The sequence below is a fragment of the Cetorhinus maximus genome, chromosome 1 (assembly GCF_964194155.1).
Source record: "Cetorhinus maximus chromosome 1, sCetMax3.hap1.1, whole genome shotgun sequence".
Taxonomy (NCBI): Eukaryota; Metazoa; Chordata; class Chondrichthyes; order Lamniformes; family Cetorhinidae; genus Cetorhinus; species Cetorhinus maximus.
This window is the reverse complement of record NC_135879.1, coordinates 241,119,954-241,136,215: the sequence shown is the minus strand read 5'-3', so window position 1 is coordinate 241,136,215 and position 16,262 is coordinate 241,119,954. Positions and strand designations below refer to the sequence as shown.

At 45.1% G+C, this 16,262-nt stretch overlaps 1 protein-coding gene across 2 annotated transcripts in view; it reads right to left on the bottom strand.

Moving 5' to 3' along the window:
* Positions 1-3,397: 3,397 nt before the first annotated feature.
* Positions 3,398-16,262, bottom strand: part of nagk (N-acetylglucosamine kinase) — a 38,601-nt gene continuing 25,736 nt past the window's right edge. For both annotated transcript variants that reach the window (XM_078554824.1, XM_078554832.1), the window contains 5 exons: positions 15,918-16,030; positions 9,671-9,758; positions 8,498-8,595; positions 6,188-6,266; positions 3,398-3,743 (listed from right to left, as the gene is read on the bottom strand). In XM_078554824.1, coding sequence (XP_078410950.1) covers positions 3,550-3,743; positions 6,188-6,266; positions 8,498-8,595; positions 9,671-9,758; positions 15,918-16,030 — 572 coding nt within the window. In that variant the 3' untranslated portion in view covers positions 3,398-3,549. The remainder of the gene's footprint in view (positions 3,744-6,187; positions 6,267-8,497; positions 8,596-9,670; positions 9,759-15,917; positions 16,031-16,262) is intronic.

Here is a 16,262-nt window from a genome sequence, read left to right as displayed (position 1 = left end):
GCAGCTGTGACCTTTAGGGGCATTGGCATGGGATGTCCACCCACAGAGTTTGCGGAGGTCTCAGGGCCTATCATCTGACAGATGGAGGTGACCAACTCCTTTGAGAGACGGAGCCTCCTTCGGCACTGGACCTCAGACATATTGAGGTAGCTGCTTCACCGCCTGTAAACCCTGGCAGCAGGATATTGGTGTCTTCTGCGGCCCCTTCCGCCTTACACTTCCTGTTGGCCCTGCTCCCCTTGTGCCTGCACCTCTCCTCCCAAAGGTGGCTCTCCTAGAGGCTGAATATGGACACCTGGCCTCCTCCCCTTTCTGGCCCTCCCTTCCTCCTCAGCGGAGGTGCCTCCAGTGGAGAGCAGCATGACTCCCATTCCCAGGCTAAGGGAAGGCTTCCTGAAAGCTGCCGGCCTCGGAAATGATTTTTACCGTAGAGTCCTGACCAAGGCTTTCACTCCTGTCCTAGCAGCTGGTATGAGTTTTGAAATCTCCCTGTTCACTCAGGCAAGTAAAATTTACTTTCACACTTAAATCCCTCAAATATCACATTCACGACCCCACTCACCCCTCATCTCACCCGTGGATGAGCTTTGTACAAATGGCTCCTACCCGCCTGCCCGAGCGACGTCCTGAAGATCGCACAGGCTGCGAAAAATCGAAATCAATTGGCTACCACAGGGGCCGTAACTGGCCCGTTAATCGATGGTGGTTGCGCATCCAAACTTATAGCACCCACCTTCCCAAATATTGCGAATGGCACCTGGTGACGTTAGGACGCTCGCCTGACGTCACCGCGCGTCACTTTACACACGGACGTGCAGGGCCCGCCTCCGCACGCCAATGGGAAAGTTCTGGAACCTTATTTTGTGACAGTGACCCCAGTCAGCCTGGTTCAAAAAAAAAGAGGGGAGTAAAAGCAAAATACCGCAGATGCTGGAAATCCGAAATAAAAACACCAAGTGCGGGAAATACTAAGCAGGTACGGCAGCCTCTGTGGAGACAGAAAGAGAGTTAATATTTCAAGTCCAATCTGACTCTTCCAGCACTTCCTGTTTTTACTGGCCCAGGTCTTCCGATCTGCAGATCGCTGGAGACTGGTCTCCTCAGAAGTCCCAATGCGGGACTTTCCTGGGAAGTCTGAACTTCCGATGGACAATTCCCCTGCTCCCCGGGACCACCTGAAAAAATCTCTAATTCTGTGGGAGTTGGAGACTTCGGACAGTTCCGACTTGCTTAAATGGGATAGTTAGTTATCCAGGGAATGTTAGACAAAAGAAGTCTTAGTCTCGTTCTTGGGTAACTATACAAATGACCCCCCTGCCCCCAGCAACCCTGACTGCCCCACTCTACTGCCGACCTGACTAGCCCCCACCTACCCCCTCACTCGCCTGCCTCCCTATGCACCTGCCAAATTACCTCACCCACCTACCCACTTACACATTCACCCACCCATTCACTAACACACCGAGAAGCTCGGGGATCTTTTAAACACTTGCTAGAATACAGCAGCTGCTGCCGTAAAAAGGGGACATGGCTTGTCTTCGCCCCCAGCCCCGACGCTCCAGCACCACGATGAAGCTCTCCAAGGGACTGTTAAACCCCACGTTTCTGGAGGTTGGGATTGTGGAAGGGACTAGAACTAGGGGACAGAGTTTAAAAATAAGCGGTCTCCCATTTAAGACGGAGATGAGGAAAAACATTTTTTCTCTGAGCGCTGAGAATCTGTGGAGCTCTCTTCCTCAGAGGGTGGTGCAGGCAGTGTCATTGAATAATTTTAAGGTTGAGTTAGATTCTTGATTGACAAGCGACTCAAAGGGTATAGTAGGCATGAAGGAAAGTGGAGTTGAGGCTACAATCAGATCAGCCATGATCTTACTTGATGACGGAGTGGGCTCGAGGGGCCAAATGGCCTACTGCTCCAAATTCATACGTTTGTATGTATGGAACACAACAGCAGGTCAAGGACAGAAATGTGAGCATGACAGCAGGGTGGTGAATTAAAATGGCAAGCAACTGGAAGGTCAGGATCATGCTTGCAGACTGAGTGGTACTGCTCTGCAAAGCAGTCACCCAGTCTGCATTTGGGCTCCCCAATGTAGAGGAGACTGCAATGTGAGCAAGAATTCAGCTGCTGACAGTTACAGAGAAACACCCCCCATCAGGCCAACCTGTCCACATTAACTATAAACTGGGTCATCAGCAAACATTTCCCTCAACTCCAATGCTTCACGCTGATCAGCCATATAAATACTGTGGACTACAAGAGCAGGTCGGAGGCTAGGAATCATGCAACGAGTAACTCATCTCCTGACTCCCCAAAGCCTGTCCTCCATCGACAAGGCACAAGTCAGGAGTGTGAAGGAAGACTCTCCACTTGCCTGGATGAGTACAGCTCACGCAACACTGAAGAAGCTTGACACCATCCAGGACAAAGCAGCCCGTTTGATTGGCACCACATCCACCAACATTCACTTCCTCCACCATCGACGCACAGTAGCAGCGGTATGTACCATCTACAAGATGCACTGCAGGAATTCATCAAGGTTCCTTCAACAGTACCTTCCAAACCCACGACCACTACCATCTAGAAGGACAATGGCAGCAGATAGCTGGGAAAACCACCACCTAGAAGTTCCCCTCCAAGTCACTCACCGTCCTGGCTTGGAAATATATCGCCATTCCTTCACTGTCGTTGGGTCAAAATCCTGGAACTCCCTAACAGCATTGTGGGTGTACCCACACCACATGGACTGCAGTGGTTCAAAAAGGCAGCTCACCACCACCTTTTCAAGGGCAACTAGGGATGGGCAATAAATGGCCAGCCAGCGAAGCCTACATCCCATGAATGAATAAAAAAGATTAGATACGGTATTGGGCCAGTGTGGACAGCCAGCAACTTGTACTTAAGGCCTCAGATGCCATGCATCCACCAGAGAGAATTATGCACAGGTTGACCAATTCCACCAACCCTCCACCCCACCCCACCCACCCTCTAACCTCTTTTCCAAAGACAAGCAATCAAGAAAGGGTTCAATTATCTCAGAGAAGGAGTAAGGTACCATCTCCCTTAGGGAAAAGGAGTCACCAGTGAATGTCCATCTAATAGGGAGAGAAAGACTGAGAGATACCAGTCAGTATATAGATTTCTGAGAGAGGGGGACTGAGAGACACCAGGGAGCAGATATCTCCCTGAGAGAGGGACTAAGAGACACCAGTGTACAGTTATCTCCCTGAGAAAAGGAGAGGGACTGAGAGACACCAGTCATTGTACAGGTGTCTCCCTGAGAGAGTGGGGACAGAGATATCAGTGTACAGGTATCTCTTGCAATGAGATTGTTCAGTAATATCAGGTGAATACAATGCGTCTCTGATCAGGAAGTGAGTGTAATGCAATTAGACCTCGAATAAATTGATTTTTTTTTGGTCACGGAACATATACAAAACCGGTCAATTAAAAAAAAGCACGTTGAACAATATCACATCCTGAGTTATAAGACCATGACCTCAATGGCCAAAGTCAATCATTCTGTTGTCAAAACAATATATAAGTCTCTAGAGACTGAAGTAGTGTTGAAAGAAGATGTCTACATTTTCTGCATAGTTCATTGGTAAATTGTGACCAATGTGTCTGGCACCAAGACTGGCTGCACCCAGAGCTGAAGAGTATTTCAGTTTCATCATGGTAAATTTGTATAGATTCCTTCCCATTGGCTTTTGTCTGGCTTCCTTCAACACCTCCATAAATCCTAGGAAAAAGGAAAGAACATGCATTTATATCATACCTTTCACAGCCTCAAGCCATCCCAAAGGGCTTCACAATAAATTATGTATATTTACGTTTTTCCAATTTGCACATAGCAAGATTCCATAAGAACATAAGAAATAGGGGCAGCAGTATGCCATACAGCCCATCCAGCCTGCTCCACCATTCCATATGATCATGGCTGATCTTGGGCTTCAACTTCATTTTCCTGCCCGCTCCCCATATCTCTTAATGTCCCGAGAGACCAATAATCTGTCTATCTCAGCCTTAAATGTATTCAACAATGGAGCATCCACAACCCAAGATTCACATCCCAATGAGCGAAGAAATTTCTCCTCATCTCAGTCTTAAACGATCGGCCCCTTACCCTGAGACTGTGCCCCCCGTGTTTTAGATTCCTCGGCCAGCGGAAGCCATCTCTCAGCGTCTACCATTATCAAGTCCCTTCAGAATTTGAAACAAAAATAAAAATAGCTGGAAAAATTCAGCAGGTCTGACACCGTCTGCGGAGAGGAATACAGTTAACGCTTCGAGTCCGTATGACTCTTCATCAGAATGTTGTCGGCTTCAATGAGATCGTCTCTCATTCTTCTAAACTCCAGAGATTAAAAGCCCAATTTACTCAGCCGCTCATCATAGGACAGTCAACCCCCTCGTCCCAGGGACCAATTTAGTGGACCTTCACAGTACCAGCTGCAGTGCATTCCACTATGTTATGACACAGGAAACGGTAAATGCTGAGCTGTTCAAATCTGAGAGGGAAACTTGAAACAACTGTCACAACCAATTTTCAGTTTGTATGCATTTCGAGATGCGTGCTTCGAATTCAGTAGTAAAAAGGCCACCCCGAGTCATATAGTTTTTTTTTTATAAAACTAGATTAAACATTTATTAATATGAGAAAATGGTTTTAAATACATACATAGATCTACAAATTACTATGATAACTTCTAAATCCCCAAATCAATCTAACTCCCAGTTACGCTTTCGTTAAGGCAACAGTAAGACACATAGATTTTAAAAGACCCAGGCAAAGAAACATGATATCCTGAACAAGTCGACTTCCAAGTGAGTTTTCTAAACTTCAGTCCTTTGAAGACAACAGCTTGAGGCATAGATGCTGAATCAGGCTTTTCATACTTAAAAATGCCTTTCCCTTATACACAGTCTTTGCTCCTTTATACATATCTTCCTCTTTGAATGCAAATACCCATTGTTTCACTATGTCTTTGGATTTTATCTTCCTGATAATAAAACCCTCTCATAGCACTAAGTTTTACCAGTAATCTTTGGGAAAAACAAACACACAGTTTCTAAACTTCACCTGTCTAGGTGACACATTTCACCCCTCCTTTGAAAACAATCTAGTCCGGTTTATTTCAAAATACAAATGCTCCCTTTACACCTATGTTTCTCAACTTCCCCATGTTTATCTAATTGTTTCAAACCTAACCTCTCTTCTTAGACCAAAGCACCCAGACTAGCTGCCTCTAATTCAATTAAATCTCTCACACATAGGCGCATCCCACTATTACACTATTTTACAATAAATTCCAATTACATTATGAGGATTATTATATCCTCTTGACAACAAACAACAATGCAATAATGACCAGGTCATCTGTTTTCTTTTCAAATGATGTTGGTTGGCCAAGACACTGGGGGAAAACTTCTTCCTTTTTACGTCCATCCGACAGGGTGGGGCCTGGGTTTAACATTTTGTCTGAAAAATTCTCAAAAACAACATAATTTGCCTTGGACAGGAGATTTATTAAAATAATACCAGGGGCTTCAGTTACATGGAGACTGAGAAAGGTGAAATTGCTCTCCCTAGAACAGAAAAGCTTAAGGGGAGATTTACTAGAGGTGTTCAAAATAATGAGGGGTTTTGATACAGTAAATAAGGAGAAACTGTTTCCAGTGGCACTAATCAGTCCACAGATTTAAGGTAAGCAACAAAAGAGAGAGGGAGGGGAAATTAGGGGAATTCTTTCTTTAAACAGTGAATTGTGATAATCTGGAATGTGCTGCCTGCAAGGGTGGATGAAGCAGATTCAAGAGTAACTTTCAAAAGGGAACTGGACAAATACTTGAACGAGGGGAAATTGCAGAGCTATAGGGAAAGAGCAGGGGAGTGGAACTAATCCGGCACAGAGATGATGGGCTGAATGGCTTCCTTCTGCACTGTATATCTATGTTCCCAAATGAGTAGTTCTTTCAAAGAGCCTGCACAGGCACAATGGGCTGAATGGCCTCCTTTTGTGCTACAATGTTCTATGATGGTACCATCGAAACTGAGATCAGCTGACGAGGCAAAGTCAGTGGACTGAACCGGAAATATGCTAGTCGCAGTAAATTACTACACCACAGGTAAATCACTCCAGGTCCTCTCCCGCAGAGGCACAGGGATGTCCCATCACAACTTACCATCTCTCAGGAAGTTCCAGCTGTTCCACACGGATCCCACACAGACTATAGGTAGACCAAGCTCCCCCTCAAGCAGCCTCTGGAACAGGAAGAGCAGTTAAACACACACCCAAATCTTTCCAAAGAAACAGGTCGGCTCCAACAGCCGTCCACCAACAGATGTAAAGAAGCAATAAAGGCAGCACAGCCATTCAATCTCTCCCCGTCATAAGTTCACTGCATTCACTCTTTCTTAAAGCTCATGTTGCCCCTCGGTAACATCATCCGAAAACAATAAGTCAGCTTCCATATGCCCACATTGACGATACCCAGCTCTACCTCACCACCAAGCTCTCTCTGGTCACTGTCTCGAGGTTCAACCAGACTATTTGCAACGCCATGGCCCTGGGCTGAGCTTTCGACCCCATATTTGCTCCAACACCGGTACTGCCTATGTCCACCTCTGCAACATCTGTTGTCTGTGCCCCTTGCCTCAGCTCATCTGCTGGCGAAACCCTCACCCATTAACGTTGTTAGCCCTACATTTTTCCAACGCTCTCGTGGCTGGCCTCCCACCTTGCACAGTTGGTAAACTTCTGCTTATTTTTTTATCCATTCATTTATGGGATGTGGGCTTCGCTGGCTAGGCCAGCATTTATTACTCATCCCTAATTGTCCTTGAGAAGGTGGTGGTGAGCTGCCTTCTTGAACCGCTGCAGTCCATGGGGTGCAGGTATACCCACAGTGCTGTTAGGGAGGGAGTTCCAGGATTTTTACACAGCGACAGTGAAGGAATAGAGGTATATTTCCAAGTCAGGATGGTGAGTGGCTTGGAGGGGAACTTCCAGGTGGTGGCGTTCCCATGAGTTTGCTGCCCTTGTCCTTCTAGATGGTAGTGGTCATGGGTTTGGAAGGTGCTGTCTAAGGAGCTTTGGTGAGTTCCTGCAGTGCATCTTGTAGATGGTATACACTGCTACTACTGTGCATTGATGCTGGAGGGAGTGAATGCTTGAGGATGTGGTGCCAGTAAAGTGGGCTGCTTTGCCCTGGATGGTGTCGAGCTTCTTGTGTGTTGTTGGAGCTGCACTCATCCAGGCAAGCGGAGAGTATTCCATCACACTCCTGGCTTGTGCCTTGTAGATGATGGACAGGCTTTGGGAGTCAGGAGGTGAGTTATTCGCCAAAGGATTCCTAGCCTCTGACCTGCTCTTGTAGCCACAGTATTTATATGGCTGGTCCAGTTCAGTTTCTGGTCAATGGTAACCCCCAGGATGTTGATAGTGGAGGATTCAGCGGTGGTAATACCTTTGAATGTCAAGGGGCGATGGTTAGATTCTCTCCTGTTGGAGATGGTCATTGCCTGGCACTTGTGTGGCATTTAAAATTCTGCTGCCTGCACCCCAATTCACACCACTTGTGCTCGCTGACCCTCAATGTCCACCAACCTTTTGTAACTTTCGTCAGCCCTACAACTGTCAGCAATCTCTGCCCTCCTCCAACTCCAATTGGCCTTTCGAGCCAATGATTCCTTTGCCTGCATCTTGGCTGCATTTTGGATCTGCTGCAGCTCGGTGTTAATGCGGGGCCACTCCATCTCGTGGGGTGCCGTGCCCACAAGAAGAAACATAAAGGCATTCGATAGGGCGGGTAGGGAGAACAACTTCTCCTGTTGGAAATCCAGAACAAAGGGGGAATCTAAGGCTAAATGGCCTAGCTCTAGGTCAACTGAAATTTTGAAGGCTCCGATTAATAATTTTTGTTGGGTCAGGGAAATCTGGTCATTATCACATTGCTATTTGTGGGAGTGTGCTGTGCTCACATGGACTGCCATGCTTTTGATTTTGAAGAGTTGCATAGGGCGTACAACACAGAAACAGCCCGCCCAGTCCATGCTGATGTTTACGCTCCATTTGAATCTCCTCCCTCCTTTCCTCAACGAACCCAGCCTTCAATAACACGAAGATAAAAGCAAAATGCTGCGGACGCTGGAAATCTGAAATAAAAACAGAAAACGGTGGAAAAACTCAGCAGGTCTGGCAGCATCTGTGGAGAGAGAAACAGAGTCAACGTTTTGAGCCAGACCTGCTGAGTTTTTCTAGCATTTTCTGTTTCCAGCCATCATAACCCTCTATTCCCTTCTCCCTCATATGCTTATCTAGCCTCCCCTTAATTGTATCTATGTTATTCGCCTCAATCATCCTTGTGATAACATTCTCACCACTCTCTAAGTAAAGAAGCTTCTTCTGAATTGCGAAGAATTGAGACTAAAGGTGTTAAAGGGCTCAAAAGCTTGACTTCTGAACCAACAGACAGCTTTTCATTTTATTTTACCTTGTCTGCATGTGGCAGCACAGCCACAACGTGCCGGGCAAGTTCCTGACCCGCGCTTCTGAAGATATGACAAGATAAATGGTCTCCAGCAGCTGCCCCTGAAAATAAGTTTTAAAAGATATTTTTTAAGTGCGTTTTCTTCTCCCCATTCAACCCCATCCATCACGGTTAACTGGGCTGACAGAAATAGCAGAGGCCATAGCATGGTGATAATGTCACTGGATTAGCAACCCAGAGGCCCAGGCTAATGCTCTGGGGACATGGGTTCAAATCTCACCATAGCAGCTGGTGGAATTTAAATTCAATTAAGAAACCTGGAATATAAAGCTAGTCTCAGTAACGGTGACTGTCGTACAACTGATTGTTGTAAAGACCCATCTGGTTTCCACTAATGTCCCTTCGGGGAAGGAAATCTGCTGTCCTTACCTGGTCTGGCCTACATGTGGCTCTTACCTGCACTCTGAAATAGCCGAGCAAGACACTCCAGTTCAAGGGCAATTAGGGATGGGCAACAAATGCTGACCTTGCCAGCAACGCCCACGCCCCATGAATGAATGAAAAAAGGCTTCATACTGAGTCACCCATTATACCAGCACCGCTCCACAAGCTGAGAATGGGTCGGGTAGCCTAGCGGTTATGCTACTGGACTGGCAGAGGTTGTGAATCTTAATCCTCCATTGCAAGCAGAGAGATTGAAATCAATAAATAAGTTGCATTTGCAGTAGTTATTGCACATGCAGTAGTCGCAGTAGTAATGTGGGAAATACTGCAGGTAATTTGCTTGTGCACAGCAAGCTCCCACAAGCAGTACTGTGGTGAATGACCAGGTAATGTGTTTCAGTGATGTTGGCGGAGAGATAACAATTTCGGCCTGCACAGCAGTGAGACCAATCCTGTTCTTCTTCAAAATACTGCCATGGAATCTTTCATATCCACCTAAGAGGGCAAGACAAAGCCTCGTTTTAAGGTTTGACAGTGCAGCATTCCCTCAGTGTTGCACTGGACTGTCAGCCTAGATTTTTTGCTCAAATCTCTGGAGTTGGATTTGAACTCTGAACCTGTTGACTCAGGAGGCTACCAACTGAATCACAGAAAACACGGCAATTTAAGAGCCGCTGCCAAACTACGACCAAAATAAAAAAGGTGTAATTATTCATTTAAAATTAGGTTTACCTTCTGCTAGCCTTCGACAAAACCCAGCAATTTTGGACTTCTCAAAGGTACGATACAGGTGAGTGAGGAGGGCCATTCGATTAGATACCTGCGTAACATGGAGAGAGAATAAAAAGTTGGTGTCAAATCTGAAGAGTTCATACAATCACAGAACAGAAGGAGATTGCACCAGCTCTTTTAAAGAGCAATCCAATTAGTCCCACTCCCCAGCTCCTTCCCCAAATCTTTGTAAATATTTCTCCTTCAATGTTTATTCGTAGCAGCTTGATACCACCGAGTGGCTTAGTAGGCCATATCAGTTAAGAGTCGACTACATTGCTGTGGATCTGGAGTCACATGTAGGCCAGATCAAGTGAAAGATTTCCTTCCCCAAGGAACATAGGTGAACCAGTTGGGCTTTAATGACAATCCGTTAGTTTCATGGTCATCATTACTGGGACTAGCTTTTAAATTCCACGTTTATTTTGGTTGAATCTAAATTCCCCTGCTGCCATGGTGAGATCTGAACTAATGTCTCCGGAGCATTAGTTCAGGCCTCTGGAATTATTAGTCCACAGTTACCGCTATGTTATCGATCTCATTCGATGCCCAGGCTAGGAATCATGCGGCGATCATGACTCCCCAAAGCCTGTCCACCATCTACAAGGCACAAGTCAGGAGTGTGATGGGATACTCTCCACTTGCCTGATGAGTGCAGCCCCAAAAATACTAAAGCAGCTTGACACCGTCCAGGACAAAGCAGCCCACTTGATTGGCACCCCATCCACAAACATTCACTCCCTCCACCACCAACGAACAGTGGCAGCACTTTGCACCACCTACAAGATGCACTGCAGGAACACACCAAGCCTCCTTCGACAACATCTTTCAAACCTACGACCACTACCATCTAGAAGGACAAGGTCAGAAGACACATGAGAACACCACCACCTGCAAGTTCCCCTCCAAGCCACTCACCATCCTGACTTGGAAATATATCACTGTTCCTTCACTCTTGCTGGGTCAAAATCCTGGAACTCTCTCCCTAACAGCACAGTGGGTGTACCTACACCACAGGGACTGCAGCAGTTCAAGGCAGCAGCTCACCACCACCTTCTCAAGGCAAATAGGGATGGGCCAGCGATGTCATGAATGAAAAAAAAGTCCTGTCCGCAAAAAAGCAGGACAAATCCAATGTGGCCAATTACCACTCCATCGGTTTACTTTCAATCAACAGCAAAATGAGGTGTCATCAACAGTGCAATCAAACCACACTTACTCAGCAATACCCTGCACACCAATTTACAGTTTACATTTGCCAGGAAAAATCGGCTCCTGACTTCATTGCAGCCTTGGTTCAAACATGGACAAAACAACTGAACTCCAGAGGTGAGCTGAGAGTGACTGCCCTTCAGATCAAAGCAGAATTTGACCAATTGTGGCATCAAGGAGTCTTGGGAAAATGGAAGTCAATGGGAATCTGGGGGAAAATTCTCCACTGGTTGGAGTCATACCTAGTACAAAGGAAGATGGTTGTGGCTGTTAAAGGCCAATCATCTTAGCTCCAGGACATCACTGCAGAAGTTCCTCAGGCTAGTGTCCTTGGCCGAACCATCTTCAGCTGCTTCATCAATGACTTTCTCTCCATTATATGGTAAGAAGTGGGGATGTTCATGGATGGTTGCATAAAGATCAGTACCATTTGTGACTCCTCAGTTAATAAAGCAATCTTTGCCCACATGCAGCAGGATCTAGGCAACATTCAGACTTGGGCTGATAAGTGACAAGTAACACTTGCAACATATAAGTGCCAGGTATTGGCTATCAACAATTGACAATCAATGGCATTATTGTCACTGGCCCCACCAATGACCAGAAACAGAACTGAACCAGCCATATAAATGCTGTGGCTGCAAGAGCAGATCAGAAACTAGGAATCCTGCAGTGAGTAACTCACCTCCTGACTCCCCAAAGCCTGTCCATCATCTACAAGGCACAAGTCAGGAGTGTGATGGGATACTCTCCACTTGCCTGGATGAGTGCAGACCCGACAACACTCAAGAGGCTTGACACTGTCCAGGACAAAGCAGCCCACTTGATCGGACTCAATCTACCACCAGAAATATTCACTCCCTCCACCACTGACATACAGTGGCAGCAGTGTGTACCATATACAATTTGCACTGCAGCAACTCAAGGCTTCTTCAACAGCACCTTCAGGATATAATAACATAAAGTTGGCCATTTGGCCCCTCGACTTTGCTCTGTCATTCAATAAAATCATGGCTAATCTGATTGTGGCCTTCACTCCACTTTACTGTCTGTCCCCCAAATTCCTAGTCTACCATACATCTTAAAAATCTTTATAACTCAGCCTTGAATATATTCAATGACCCAGCCTTCATTACTATCAGAGATAGAGAATTTCAAAGAAATTCCTTCATTACTATCAGAGATAGAGAATTTCAAAGAAATTCCTCCTCATCTCCATCTTAAATTGGAGACGCTTTATTTTTAGAAACTGTCTCTCCTAGTTCTAGATTCGCCAACACTCACCCTGTCAGGCCCCCTCTGAATCTTATACACTTCAATAAGATCATCTCTAATTCTTCTTAACTCCAATGAGGGTAGGCCCACCGTTTCTCATAAGATAACCCTTTCATTGCAGAAATCAACCTAGTGAACCTTCTCTGAACCGCCACCAATGCAAGTATATTACTTCTTAAATAAGGAGGGCAAAACTGTAGGCAGTGCTCTAGATGTGGTCTCACCAATGCACAGTTGTAGCAAGATTTCCCTACATTTATACTCTATTCCCCTTGCAATAAAGGCCAAACTCATGGCCTATACCACCTAGAAGAACAAAGACAACAGGTGGATGGGAACACTATAAGCTGCAAGTCGCACACTGGAACTCCCTCACTAATAGCACTGTGGGTGTACCTACACCACATGGACTGCAAGAGTTCAAGAAGGTGGCTCATCACCACCTTCTTAATGGCAATTAAGGATGGGCAAAAAATGCTGGACTTGCCAGTGATGCCCACAATCTATGAATTGAATTTTTTAAAAATCCAACTCTTCTTTCCAAGGCTACAATCAAACCTTTATCCACTACTCTATCAGGCAGTACGTTCCAGATCATAATCATTCGTTTCTGGAGCAGGGAAGGAGTTTGAACAATGCAAGCTTTGAAAGGAGTTATATAATTACAAGTCTCTCTATTCTTTGCCTCGTGCAGCATTTATCAGTCAATAAATAGCAACCATAAAACAGATCAACAGTCATTTACCTCATTGCTGTTTGTCGGAAACTGTTGCCACATTTAGTTAAAGAAAGGACTTTCATTTTCTTTTATTCTTTCATTGGATCTGGGCATCAATGGCAAGGCCAGCATTTGTAGCCCATCTGTAATTGCCCTTGAACTGAGGGGCTGGCTAGGCCGTTTCAGAGGGCAGTTACAAGTCAACCACATTGCTGTGGTTCTGGAGTCCAGTGAACCAGATGGGTTTTTACGACAATCGACAACAATTTCATTATCACTATTTCTGAAACTAGCTTTATATTTCAGATTTTATTAATTGAATTCAAATTCCACCAGCTGCCATGGTAGGATTTTAACCCATGTCCCCAGAGCAATAGCCTGGGCCTCTGGATTGCTAGTCCAGTGACATTACCACAATCTCCTTACAAGTGCCCTTCATGATCTCTGGACGTGCAAAAGCACTTTTATTGCCAATGAAGTACTTATGATTTTTAGTCATTGGTCAAATAATGGAAATACACAATAATTATTGAGTTTCAGAAATAATGAAGTCCTAACAAGATTTTCTATAAACTCAATGATGGTATTGTGTTTATTGTTTTGGATATAATTTTTCCTCCATGAACATTCGCAAGGTTAATTACCTGCCCTGCAAATCACCATCAGATAATCTATTTTAGTGGTGTTGGTTGAGAGACAAAGGCCGTTCAGTACACCGGAGGGAATGTTTCTACTCTTCTTTGCATAGTGCAATATGATCATTTATATCCACCCGAGTATGCAGATGGGTAGGGGTGTAGTCTCCTGTTAACACTGCGTCCGAAAGATGATAGTACAACACTCCCTCAGTACTGTATTGGGAGTGACAACCTGGATTATGCATCCAGTTTCTCTGAGTAGTTCATGAACCCATGACCTTTTGACTCGGTGGCAAGGGTGCTACGTACTGAGCCACAGTCGACACCACATGCGGAAACCATTTGGGACCTGCAGGCCTGGAACATTGCAGATTTGATCTCCCTCTCAGGATATTCAATCTGAGGTGGAGTGGCAACAGCTGGCCTCAGCACCCTTTACCTAGTGAATGCAGGACATATGAATGGCTTCAGATGATGATAAATTTCATAGCTTCAACAGCACAGAAACCTAGTCCGCCCAACTGGTCCATGCCTCCACCCATCTCTCTACATCTATCCCCATGGAGGTGTCGGGGGAGTTGGTAGTGTAATGGTAATTACTAGACTAGTAATTCAGAGGGTCAGGTTATTGCTCTGGGGACATGGGTTCAAATCCCAGCACAGCAGCTTGTGGAATTTAAATTCAATTAATCAATCTGGAATTGAAAGCGAGTCTCAGTAATGGTGACCATGAAAATATCACAGATTGTCATTAAAAACCCATCCGGTTCACTAATGTTATTTAGGGAAGGAAATCTGCTGTCCTTGCCTTGGTCTGGCCTACATGTGATTCCAATTTGATTGACTCTTAACTGCCCTCTGAAATGTTCAGTTCAAGGGCAATTAGGGATGGGCAACAAATGCTGGCTTTGCCAACGACACCCACGTCCCATAAAAGAATAGAGAAAAAAAATGAGAATAACCTTCTTTCCTCTTGTGCTTATCTAACTTTTCCTTAACCTATGGTAGTCGCCCCAATTCCACGTGGTAGTGAGTCGTACATTCTATGGGAGGAGTAGTGTTATTGCCACTGGACTAGTACTCCAGAGACCCAGGGTATTGCTCTGGGGACCAGAGTTCGAATCCTACCGTGGCAGATGGTGAAATCTGAATCCAATTAAAAACATGGAATTAAAAGTCTGAAGATGACCACAAAACCATAGCCGATTGTCGTAAAAACCTATCTGGTTCTCTAATGTTCACTAATTTAGGGGAGGAAATCTGTCACCCTTACTTGGTCTGGCCTACATGTGACTTCTGACCCACAGCAATGTGTTGACTCTTGAATGCCCTCTGAACAAGGGCAATTGGGGTTGGGCAACAAATGCTGGCCTAGGCAGCGATGCCCACATCCCATGAATGGATAAAAAAAAACTTTCATTGGCTGAAGCCTAGAGTATAAGAACAGGCAGGTAATACTTAAACTGTATAAAATAGTTAAAATGCAGCTACGGTATTGCTTAGTTCTGACCACCACTTTATAGGAAACATGTGACTACGTTAGAGAGGGAACAGTGAAGATTTACAAGAACATTGCCAGGAATGGAGAATTTTAGCTATAGGAAAGATTGGATAGACTGGTGTTACTTTGTTTGGAACGGAGGAGGCTGAGGGGAAATTTAATTAAGGTGTATGTAATTATGACGGCTGAGATAGAGTGCACTGGAAGGACCTATTTTCATTAGCAGAGAGATCATTAATCAGGGAGCATAGATTTAAAGCAATTGTTGAATGAATTAGGGGGTATTGAGTAGTAATATTTTTCAGCAGAGGAGTCTGGAAACACTGCCTGATAAGCTGTTCGAGGCAAAGGCTCTCGTCACTTTTAGAAAAGATACTTGGGCATAAATTTGAGGTGCTGTAGCCTGCAGGGCTAAAGGCAAAGAGCTGGAAAGTGGAATTAGATTGGGTAGCTCTTTTATAGCTGGCAGACACACAATGGGCAGAATGGCCTCTTTCTGTGCCATAAACCATTCCATTTTTATATGCTCAGCATTTTTTGGGTAAGGAAATTTTTCCTAAAGTCACTATGGCATTTATTAATCACCATCTCATATTTATGGCTCCACGTCTTCTCCACGTCTATCCTATGAAGCTCTTTTGTAATCTTAAAGCCCTTCATTAGGTCACTGCTCAGTCTTCTATTTTCTGGAGGAGAGTTAGTCTTTCATGATGGCAATAATCTTGCAGGTCTTCTTTTCACCTTCTTCAGTGCTTCTACATCCTTTTTTGCAATATGGAAACCAGAACTGCACAATGAATTCTAAATGTGGCCCTCTAAAAGGCCCTCATCAAACAACAGATCACTATGGTGACAGCTTCTAACCTGGAAGTAATTGTACATGGCCTCCTCGACCAGGCAGATGTTGAACGGTGTGTGCTTGAAGTTGTCAATAGAATCATACACGGTCTTTATAGCCAAGTGAGACATCCAATAAGCTGCAAATAAGAAGTGAAGCATTTCAGCTATGTCTATTACCATTATCTCTTCCTCACTGCTCCACCATCAAAGACACTTACTGTTGCTGGGGGAAGGGGCTGGGGTGGGGTGGGGAGTGTGGGTTAGAGGGTTCAGGGGAGATAGTTCCACAGGCACCAGCAGCCTTACTAACAAGTGCTAGCAGGCTGATTGACAATGACCTAGTGGTAAGACCAACTCTGGATTTTAGGT